This window comes from Gallinula chloropus, assembly GCF_964237585.1.
Source record: "Gallinula chloropus genome assembly, chromosome: 2".
NCBI lineage: Eukaryota > Metazoa > Chordata > Aves > Gruiformes > Rallidae > Gallinula > Gallinula chloropus.
Window position 1 is genome coordinate 59,990,655 of NC_140086.1, and position 12,157 is coordinate 60,002,811.

General features: G+C 38.0%; 1 protein-coding gene across 2 annotated transcripts in view; it reads right to left on the reverse strand.

Moving 5' to 3' along the window:
• Positions 1-6,956: 6,956 nt before the first annotated feature.
• The window catches only part of TMX3 (thioredoxin related transmembrane protein 3), a gene marked incomplete at its 5' end in the record, with an annotated part of 28,783 nt that continues 23,582 nt past the window's right edge, over positions 6,957-12,157 (reverse strand). Inside the window, 3 exons of one of the 2 annotated variants that reach the window (XM_084260567.1) lie at positions 6,957-7,697; positions 8,710-8,778; positions 11,014-11,143. In XM_084260567.1, coding sequence (XP_084116693.1) covers positions 7,431-7,697; positions 8,710-8,778; positions 11,014-11,143 — 466 coding nt within the window. In that variant the 3' untranslated portion in view covers positions 6,957-7,430. The other variant, XM_084260568.1, reaches the window with a different exon arrangement.

The following is a 12,157-nucleotide window of genomic DNA, read 5'->3' on the forward strand; positions in this document are numbered from 1 at the left end:
ATGGGAGAAGAAACTGGTGTCGCAGCTCAGCCATGCTAGCTCACACCAAGGGTCTGCACTTGCACTAAGGTATTTCTTCTTCTAAAGAGAAGTGAAAAGGACTGCCAGTGCTGCAGAAACTTCAGGTTTTGGTGCATCATATCCTGATGTAACCTCACACTTACCAACACTCTTTGAAGAAAACTGGTGTGATAGTCACATTCAAGTAGTGCACAGTTCTATTACAAGCTTCGTTATTTTATTATGCATTTCCTTTATAATTCTCCCAACCTCCACTGCACCTTAACATCACAAATAGTCTTACTTTCAGATCATCATGCCTTTAGCACTCGCTGAGAACTTCATTCCCCTATGAGCCTTGCTGCACGTTTCCAGCCAAGATCACACCTTTTGGATGCAACAGTTAAGGATGTCAGAGTGAAAAATTCCTCCGACCTCATAACCATTATTTACAAAACTAAAGAAGGCTTGCAACTTCTTTCTTGGTAGTGTTTAAGCCATAAATAGTCATTCTCCATTAGCTGACAGGCATTGCCTGGGTTTCATTTTCCATACATGGCTTGAGCCTTCACAAAGCTAAATGAGCAACTCAACATCTTCTTTCTAGTGTGCCTTAGCATTTAGATTTCTTACAAATGAAGCTGACTGAGCGTTACAGCCCTGTGAAAGGCCTCTCAGTGCTTCGGTGTTATGCTTGGATTCCAGGTGCTCTCTAAACTAAAATCCAACATAGGCTCACGTGAATGCACTGACAGCTTTCCTCTTGAAAACAGATGATTTAAATTGTAAGAGGACATAATGCAAACTGTAAAAATAGAAATACACTATGTTCAGGTCAACAATTGTATTTAAATCCTGTTCTAAAAATCAAGTATTACTTTCAGAAACCCTGATAGAAATCTTCCTATTTTAAATCATGACAATGTGATACAACAAGCTCCCTGCTACTTAAAGATCCGTTCCAAAGAGTATTTTTCATATTCTTGTACATCTGTTTGTTAGAGGCACTCAACTCAGAGCAATCCTTCAGTTTACCTTTTAGCAAATACTTTCTCTTCTTTAACTCACTCCACAAGCCTTTTATACTTCTTACTTCACAGTAGGAACAGTAAATCCTAAAAAGTTTCAGCAAGTTGCATCATCTCTTGCAACCAGTGGCATTTGGGGTATGACTGAAGCATTGTGAGATTTCAGAAATGATCCATGAAGAATAAAAATACCTATTCCTTTTGTGTTTTGGGGGGTTTACAGTAATTTTTCTAAAAGGTAGGCAAAGGGCAAGATATGTAGCATAGTGTTGCCATCTCAAGGTTTAACTCAATTGTTTTTTTATTTGCATAAAGCATAATTTTGCATGAAGGAACAGCATAATTTATAATTATCTTCTCCACTGAGACTTGGACATGGCTATTAAATGAGAAATCTGCTGAAGGCAATTAATCTCTTTCCACAGCTTAGGAGCAACTAATGCATTGTGAAGGACTTGTCTGGGCCAACAAGCATTTCTCCCATCTTCTGCAGGAAATATCATCACATTCAATTTTCATAGGGAATGAGAAGAAGGCAGCCTTAGCTTTCTTCCACTTTACGTAAAAGGAGATCTCATACTTCAAAGGGGGTCAAAACTCTCTATACAGAATGACAAGCCTTCCCCTACTTGAGATACAGTTGAACACAGGAACACCTTTTTCCTCTAATCTCACATGTTCTAATAAGTATTCTGTTCAGGGCCAGGAAATCTATTCTGATACTTGAAAATTTAAATGCTTGTTGACAAATGGAATCTCCAAAACTCTCTTACAAAAGCACTCTGATATTTTGATAGCTTCTAAGTAATCTCTTCCTCCCCCTTTCAGAAAACACTCTCTAACAAATTTTAACATAGACCCAAGGACAACATCATTTATGTTCAACCCCCAAGAAGAGCTAAGTAGAAGCAACTCAACTGGCTCAATGTGCAAAGGTAAGATCAAAAAAAAAAAGGACATATTTACAAAAGCAAAAAGGAAATTAAATTATCTAGTGGCCATCCAAAGCAGCGGTCTGCATTTCCATTTTTAATGTATAGTGTACTGTCAGGGTATTCAGACAACTTCTTTTGGAGAAGCATATAAAGAAAATAATTAAAGATTAACAAAAAAATTACAGTCAGTTCTAAGTCAAAATGACTCAATAAATTACTTTAGGTGGGGATAAAAAAACTTAGGTGCTGAAGTCCCAAAGACTTTTAATACCGAGTTACTTAGAAGTTTTCACAGTCTATGAAGAGTGCGTTGTCTGCTTTGGATTAGGAGTCAACACTTACTGTTCAATTAAAAAGAATGAAATTGCAGCAACTGTTACAATTTTTTTTTATCATTTAAGACCCCAAACTCTTTTTTTAGGATGAAAATATGAATCCTACATTATTGATTAGATCTTTTATCCCCAAAAGAATTAAGACTACAAGATGTCACCTTTGTACAAACCTAAACATACTCCGGGTTAACATCCTTTTACAGCAGCAGCATAGTGACCTGAGTTGGTTTTGTTTCAACGAATGATGAACATTAAAGTACGTTATTTAGAGCGACTCAGGGGTATATGTTTCTGCTGAGAAACAGCAAAAACATCCATAAGCAATCTTGATTTGGTAGTAATGCTACTCACTCTGTCAGGCAAATTTACCCAGTCAAAGGTTCTCTGTACAGTAAATGGAGACACAAGATAGCTTCTGGAAGGACTTTAAAGTCCTACTATGCCTGTATGTTAAATGTAGCTCATCCATATCAAAACATGAAGATGTGGATATTGCTCTCATTAAGAATCATCTTAAAGTTTTTCTTGTTCCTCTTCAAAGGAACTTCTAAAATATTTCAGGTTTTATTGTTAAAAGCCACAATACTCCAAAATGCTTCATGCAAAATACTTTTAAGTCTATCTTTGCTCAACATCAAACATCTTTATGTTTCTTGGTGCATAAGCAGAAGGAAGTTTGCTAGCAACAGAAGAGTCCACATCAGCTGCTAAAAGGTGCTTTGTCTCAGTAAACTGACCGTATAGTAGCAGTGATCCCTGAAAACAGTTAAAATTTCAGAAGTTAGAATTGTTTTGGGAACATGCACACTGCCTGGGCAGGCTACAAAAACCTTGCAAATTGAGAGTTCAACAAAGCATACAATGCAGTTTGTCAAAATAGTCTTCGTCAGTTACAGCAATAACACGCAGCAGCTTCGGATGATTCAACCTGTTAGCACAGTACTCGCTGATGGGAACAGAGCAGCAAACGCTGCTTTGCTCCCCAAGAAGATCTGAGAGCCAGTGCCACTCTGTCACACCGGAACACAACCTGAGGCATCTGCAGTCTAGGTTGATTCTAACAGTTTAAGGGAAGCACGTTCTGGATTTGCACCCTTTTCACCGACTCAAGCTTTTGGCTGTCATCAGAACAACTCCCCACCCTCCAAGTACAACCACTTCTTCAAACACGCTGACAAAGAGGAGCACGGTTAAATTAAGTTCTGGGCCAAACCAGAGCAAACTAAACCTTTTATTTAAATACTTCATTGAAAACGAAGTGCTGCTGTGCCGCCTTCAACGCATCGGACCTACCAGTGTAATCCTTCCGTCTGCTAAGCAGTGAGCGCCTCGGTGTGGGCAGCACCTGTTAAAACAGCCTGGGCCGACAGCGGAGCAGTCGGATCGCGCACCTACAAGTGGTCAAGGCTGCTCAAGCTGGAGAGCATCCTAATGGAGATGGAGAGAGCTGGCATTTTAAAATTTCTTTTTTTTTTTTTTTTTTCCCCAGAAATGCGTCTGTTTTATATGGCCAGGATGCTCACTAAGAGGCAAGCAAATATTAACTCCTAAATCGAGAGTTTTTACAAGTTACAAAAGCACCATTTCTGTACTGTGCTAATCAGGGCCTAAAGGGAACTTACAAGTGCAGTGGGAAACAGAGCCTCCTATACCGTGTGCAGTAGCTAAACCTGACACAGCGTACATCAGGCAAAGGAAACAAGCTCTTTCAAATGTTTTTATTACAGAAAAACAAAAGGCTTACACTTGACTTAAAAAAGCAGCATTATTTTGTGAATTCAAATTTATTACAGTGAAGTTGCTTAAAGAAACCTCTAGAGACTTAAGAAAACCATAAATGCCAGACACCCCCCACCCCCCGCCCAGCATTCTAGACTATTGCGCGAGCACAGCAAAACCCTTAGCTCCCCATCACTTCTGACACCCAGTATGTGACTTGTTCGCTTTTCCTCTCCCTGTGTCCTGCTGAATACAGCTGGGAGAAGGATTTGGTGAAAATGGCAGTACAGTTCCAGTTCAATTTTCAACAGTTCAGTACACATCTGATGGATGTTGCAAGCTCAGAAGTGACCGAGGCACATGCTCTCCCGTTAACTCCAGCAGCAGAGTGCTACAGATTTAACAGATCCTGGGGTGATCTGTTTCTTAGACAATAAATTCATCATATTCTGGTCCATATCTCAGAAGATTTCTCAGCAAGTTATTTGGCTACTACTGATTATAAACACAAACAAAAATGACCACAGAAATGAAGGCTCACATCTGAAACAGCTCTTAGCAATGCAGCCCAACTCAGAAATACTACTATACATCACAGAAGGAACAGCAGCGTCCCAGTGATCACTTCAGATATTTTACTAAGTCAAAAGCTGCAAGTTTCTAGGCTGAGCCAAAATTAAATATGCAACTGATTTGTAATTGAAATCTTAAGAAGAGACAAATAAAAAAAACCCCCTATATTACTGCCTTAATAGCCCTACATTTTGACAATCAGCACTAAGTCGTGCCAAGTTCCAAAGGAATTTACAGGCTTGTCATTAAGTGATTTTTTAATTTTTTTTCAAAGCAACTTGAGACCTCAACAGCATTTAAAAAACTTCCTTAACACATTTTCAAGCATCTCACTCTTAAAATATATGCTAAAACTACATCGCAAAGATTTGTCAAAAAAACCCCAAACAAAACAAAGCAAGAAAATGCGAGTTGCTATGTACAACCAGCTATAATGAGAAAAACAAAAAAAAAGAAGAAAGGCAATTCATAGAAGGAAGGAGAAGAAAACCAAAAGGGAAAAAACACCCCATATCAGACACCCACTATTAAATATTCTATGAACTCAATTTTTTTTTCCCCCCTCCTCCCAGAAAAGGTTGGATTCAAAATGAGACATGGAACTTTTCTGAAAAGCTGTCCAAATCTCCGTAGTTATTATTTATACTGTTTCACAATAAAAGCCTTTGAAGTCAGGCATCTAGTTACTATACTCTGCACTGCAACATGAAGGCAGCTGCTACTAAGCTACTTGGACAGAAGAAATGAGTTTCTTTCCTACAAGGAAAAAGGATGCAATACATTTTCCCTGGTTATGATTTATACCATCATTCAGGTTTACTCAAATACAGAATTTGTCTATTTAACTTTAGCCATGTTTTTTTTTAATATTTAAATTCCTTAATTTAGTGCTATAGCATTGTAATTTCTGATGTGATCAAGCTGCCTTATAAGGAGTGTGATGAATGGGTTAATATTTTGTTCATTGAAACAAGGAACGAATGATATTGTAAGTTGCTGATAAAGCATTAATGGAGCTTACCTTAAGTAGTAAAATCAACCAATAAATACAATGCCTGCTAAAAAAAGAGAAGAAGACCAACTATGGAAGAGGGGTCTGTGATAAGGAAACTAACTAGGAATTGTTTTCAAACCTTCTGACTGTAAATAAGCAACTAGGGCAAAGGGGAACCATTGTTCCATCATTAGTAACACCCTGAAAGAACTTCAGATCTTGCTGAGTTGGTGCCTGTGGTAGACTATGGCTGTGAATGGGTAACCAGGGGGAACCATTGTTTTATCATTAGCAACATCCTGATAGGATTAAAGGAGTTAACCAAATAAGCAACTGAACACAATGTAGAGGAGGACGACGGGGGGACCCGGACGACCCCCACTACCAGCTTACACAGCCACAGAAAAACACTGGAATATGCCACGTGTACCCGGAACTACAGGACTATAAAAAGGGGACTCCAGAAGGGTGAGGCGCGTGCCGTTTGCAGGAGCAAGGGTCTCCTCCGGACGCCCAGCGCTGATATTTGCCTATATCTTGCGGGCTTGCTTAATTAATAAATTGTTGTTTGGCTTTATCAACTGGAGTATGTCTCAAATTTATAACAAGGAGGACATTATAATCCATATTATACAGTAATATAGCCTTAAAAAAAAACCCCAAAAAAGAAAAGAAAACAAAAAACACCCTAACCAGGCATGAATAGTAGGAGGAAGAGCAAGTGTTGTTTCTCTGGTAATCTCCAAGACATCAACACCAAAAGCTGCTTTATAGCTTACCCCTGGAGATTTCAACTCAAATTAATCCTTTTCAAAGTCACAGGGCTGTATTAAAATTAGTGACTTTTATGATTAATCAGGTAACTAAACTTCATTATACCGAACATTAATATTATGCTCCATTAACTCCCTCCTTCAGAGCAGGTAACAGTCGCAAAAGTATCAACACCAACTACCTCAAAGATATATAATAATCTGAACTAAACACTGTAAACAAACTTACACCGTTCCAAAAGCTTGTCATTAGAGAGCAAAGCAAAACAGTCAGAGGCTGTTTATATTTACGGCTTCCTTTCTCGGGTTCTACTGGGGATTCAGAAAGCTTCATCCGCACTTCAGGTTTGTGTAAGCACTCATAGGAAACAAAATAGCAGGCAATCATGTTCTAAAAGGCTTATATTGTACTTTTCCAATATTTTTTAGCTGCTAAAGTGCTAATAAAGACTTAATTTAGCATATGACTCCCACTACCTATATCAAGTAAACAATCTCGACTGCTGATAGTTATATTATTACCTGGTAAATCAGTCCTCTAATTCCAAACAATTTACATTTAAATTGAGAAAATGACAAAGTTTGAGTTTGGTTTTTGTTGTTGTTGTTCCCACCAGTGATGTGCAACAGGTAGACCATGTGACTTCCTGGAAAACTTCAAGTTGTCTTTAGCTATCAGGCTCTGAAAGATTTTACAGATCTTTTAATCCTTCTTAGTTTTCAGCTTTAATTTTATATGAATGAGTTTTTAGCTGTGGTATGTTGGTAGTTCATCACAAACTAAGGTCACTGTTCTGGAAATTAACCGTTCAAAGCTCTTCCAAAATAACTTGTGTAGAATTATACCTGCAAATTTCTTCAGTTTACATTATCCTTTTTTAATTGATTAAAGACAACTGAGAAAACATCCATTTTTTCCCCCTGTCAAATTCTGAGGAAATTTGAATACATGCAAGTCAAAACTACCATAATGCAGACAAAAAGGTCCTCTTTCATGAAGATCATCAATAAATGACTACCTTCAATAAATAAGTCTATTTGGAAATTCTAGAGAATTCTTTTTCTAAACCAAGTTAGTCTTTTTTCTTTTCCATGACGTCTTTCTGTTTCAGGTCTCCATCTGAAAGTTCTGTGTATCTCCCGTTCCTTTCCTCCTCTTGCTCTTCCTCGCTGCCTTCGTCCGTGAGCTCCCGGTCTCCGTTCTCCTTTTTCACTGCCTCATGCTCATCTACCCCTCCGTCTGGATCAGCTGTGCAGATCCCATAGCACATGATGCTGATTACCCCCAGGGGCAACCCAAAGAGAAAGCATCCCAGAAGTGGTGAACTCTTGAACACAGACTGTTGAAACACAGATTTGAAGTAAAGAATATTTCAGCGAATACATAAATTACCACATTACTTCTTATTACTCTGTGTATTCAGAAACATCCAAAATCACAACAGTCGGGCTTTTTTTGGTTGGTTTTGTTGTTGTTCCCCCTGGAAAGGAGGAGTCATCCTCATTTTTATTGTTAGAGTAGGAATTGTTAAAAAAGCCTCAAAAGTTCAGATATTACAATGTTGTACTGGGATAGCTGACGTTAACATGCCAACTATATATATCCTATTCATTGTTTGAAGCTTGAGAAACAGTTACTCTCTTAAAACAACCCTTTGAAACAACCAGATTCATCTCTTACTTAGGTCTCATTTTCAGTAATTAGTCTGAGTACTAAGGAATCTGCAGAAACGTCCTCGGATTAGACAACTTCCTACTGAAGAGTAATTTAACAGCACAGGAAAAAGGACCTTTGTTCCAGAAACTGATGGGTAACTGTTGCACATTCAGAAAGTTTGGAAGCCACTCATACAGAAACACGAGTTTCAATTTAAATTCACAGCACTGCTTTGTTCTGGGTTATTTTGCTTATGTAGGGCAAGTGAAGAAATGGATTTCTGTACATCGCCCCAACAAAATCTGTTAAACATAATTAACCAGTAAGAAAGATGATAAAAATACTTGCTTTAAAGCTACACCAAGTGTAGTATTTAACCTCCTTATGCTCTAACTAGACTGAAACCTAACATTTCTCAGAATGTGGAAGCACTACCAGTTTTGGTGAAAGGATGTCAAAAGGATCAGCAAAAAGATTTTGAATTCTCCTAATTCTATCCTTTAAAATACACGTCAGATTAACAGAGAAAGGAGTGAAAAATGAGAAAAAACCTAGCATATGCTGAATATTTAGCACACTGGAAAATACTATTAAAAACTTTAATCAAGAATTTAACTTGGCTTTAACCTGATTTTTATATATTTGCTCCTGATTGACAAAGACAGCATCTAATGTAACAAAAAACCAAAACTTACCGCTACGGTGGACTTGGCATCATAGATTATTCTCTTGATTCGCTGCAGAAGTCCATCACCACCCTGTGCCTGAAATTTCAAATGGAACCATGTCAAAACTGCTGACACTTTTCAGTTATGATTCCACAAGTTCATTCTTCAGACCTTGCAATCTTAAGTCCCTTTAGAAGGAAATGAAAAGTAATTATTCTTGCATCTCGTGATGCCCAGACACTCCAACTTCTCAAGTATGGATACACATTTCTATAGTCTCATGAAAAAACGGGTCGCAATTGTTTTAAACAATCACTGCAAACTTTAACATGATTGCTCCACAGAGGAACACTACCAGCAACTACCAACTGTCCTGATGTAACAATTACCAAATTGCGTAGATCTTCTGAACCTTCCCTGCAGCTGGTGGGTATCTATTTATGGATTATGACAGAAGCAGTTAGAAAAATCTAAGAACTAAATAGCAAGAAAACACAAAGGTGCAATAAAGAAAACTTGTGTCTAGCAATAACAGACTATACCTACACTGTCACCTACTTTAGCAATCTTTGGAATAACTACCTGAATCTGAAGACAATTTATCTGTCAAACTGGACCAGTTCTGTTTTGAGTTGCCAGAGAAATGAATGGCAAGAAGACCTACATTTTGGACATCACTTGACCCTGACCAAAACCCCTCAAATTACATAAAAGGCCATGAAGATGAAACAGACTCTCAGAGGGGCTACCTATAGGGCCTTACCTATAGGGGTACAGTGAACAATCTTTATACTTCCCAAGGAAGGGAGGGAGGATTATGTTATACTTCTCAGAAGTTTCAGTGCGGTTCAGAAAGGTGGCCATCCTACTACTTGTTTAACAGCCTACTTTCAAGGCTGCCACTCCTCAACAGCTGCACAATTTCTTGGACCTGAATGTAGCCACAGTAGCACCACTGTAGGTCTACGGACACAATTTAGCTTAAATGAAGCCACATCCTGTACTGCCAGCCTTGTAGTACTCTCACATACACAGAGATGTGACTTTAGACAGAATTATTTCATCATTCTAGCTGAAATGCTGAATGCAGAAAGACCTAAGAATCACTATGGCAAAAACCATAAGGCATCACAAACAGATTTCCTCAAAATTTAAAAACAGAAACCAATTTCATTTGTTGTTTCAAACGGAATGCTACATATTTAAATGGACTGAAAACCAGAATTTGATAACATAATTCAATGCAATTAACCAAGCATTAAAAAGTGAGAGCTGAAGAACAAAGAACCACCAGATAATTTACAGGAACACCACCACCTAGCAACTGGAAGCATGGCCAGTAATGAACAGCAAGCAAATTCACCTATATTATGTTGCTACATCAACTTGTCTTGATTAAATAAAGCATCCCATGTGACTTAAACAGTCTACAGCATTACTTGTCATTACCACCTGATGACCTAAACCTGCTGGCATAATGTAAGGTGGGATCCAGCTAACAAAGGAAGCATTCAATATACAGAGAATTGGGGCTCACACCGACATGGGCTTCTCCCAGAGGCAGCCACGTGATTTGTCAGCACTGCCCTGCTTCATGGCAAAGACTTCTTGCTCCGTAAGCACAAATAAAAGCTTTGATCCATAGTCTCTTTCCTCATCTACACAACACAACCTTCTGTCCAACTTAAGAGTACAGAGGGAATAAGGAGACCTGAGTTTGTTTTGCCAACATTAAAAAAACTGTCCCAGTCATCAATTTCAGATGGATTTATTGGTTTTGCTGTTTTCACAAAAGACAGCTCATTCTTAGTTTTAGAACAGAGAGGTAAGCTTGTGTCTGTTTGCAATATTCAAAGCAAGTATACCACAGCTTTTAGAATCCAAACTTATCATTCATGAAGCTACAAGATTTATTCATTTACTGCCCAGAAGAAAGAGTAGAGTTGAATTATGCACTATAAAGAAAATATTTAAACACTTGCATTTAAGCAAACCAGGAGATGAATGAAAAGCCCTCCCCATTTACCGGTGACACTGATAAAAGGAATATCAACAGCAGCCAGCTAACATTATGCTACAAAGAAAAAAAAAACCCACAAAACAACTTGCTTTCTGCAAGAGGTTTTGCAGTCAGAACAGCAAGCAACAGCAGTTCTCAAGAATTCACAATCACGTATTCACTGACAGCAGCCAAGGCAGAAAGACAGCGAGGACAGGTATATAAAACACAAGGCATAACAATCATGGTAACCATTTTTTTTTTTCTCCTACTTCAGCATCTAAGCAAATAAACCACCAACCAACACAGTCAAAGTCACAATGGAGACTTACTTCAGCTGTACCATCCAAGATATTGTTAATAAACTGAACCATGTCTTCTGTGTTCTCAATGTGCCTATCTGGTAGAAAATACTGCTGATTGGAAGTATTCAATACAACAATAGTAGGGATTGTCAAGTCACTGGAAACACAAAACAGATAGTTTATACATTTAAAGAACTACTGTGTAAAGCACTGCAATTCAAATAATTCCTACATCACTTAAAAAGGAATCCATCCGTCTTCACTTTGTGTTCCTCATATCAGCTCCTTAAAGGTAAGAGGAAAAGAGAATTGCCTGAATGATATGAGCATTTTCTTAACATTTTATCCTTTGCATCTGTGCCAGTGACACTACAGAAGCTTACTGCATTTTACATACCCACAGTGGCTGCAGATCAGGTACCTTATGACTTGCCAACTAATAAGAGATCACAGATAGTAAGCAGCCTTTTATATGAAATGTACTATTAGCACAACACATTAAGTGTTTCAGTACACCAAGGCAAACACATAATCCAAAAATTCAATCCCATAAAGTCGTGGGATCAGCTCTATCGATCAACCTGTACTTGTCATGTCAAAAGAATAAACCACACCAACGGTTTTTCTGCATCTCTTTTTGGTCAGGCAGATGAGCTACAGAGTTTTTAAACTTTTGGGACTCAACAGTTGACCTTGACACAGATAACTATAATAATTAAGTTTCACAGAATCAGGAAGGAAGAAAAAGTTAGAAATTATGTCTGGAGATAAACAGTATACTCTACTGTTCAAAGTAGTCTCGATTCAAAATAGGATCAGGTTTAAGAAAATTTAAAACTGCACAAGTATATAGTTCTACATTAAAGACTTAAAACCACATTCAATAAGCAAGGTGAAAGATCTCCTGTACTCTCTGCCAATTTTCTACAGTTCTGTCAATGATTAATTTAACTATTAGGTGGCTTTCCTTCACAGCAGAAGCAATGCAAACCTTGTTTTTCTACATTTCCACTCTTGTCTAATAGTGCCCCACCTGTGCACATCTGCAATCCATGTAACACTGATGGTGATTTCAAGCCCTAACTGCTGCTATTAATCCATAATCAATTATTGGTTAGCATTTACTAGAGTCATATTTTTCTTTTAAGTAATAGAAATTATTCTAAATGTT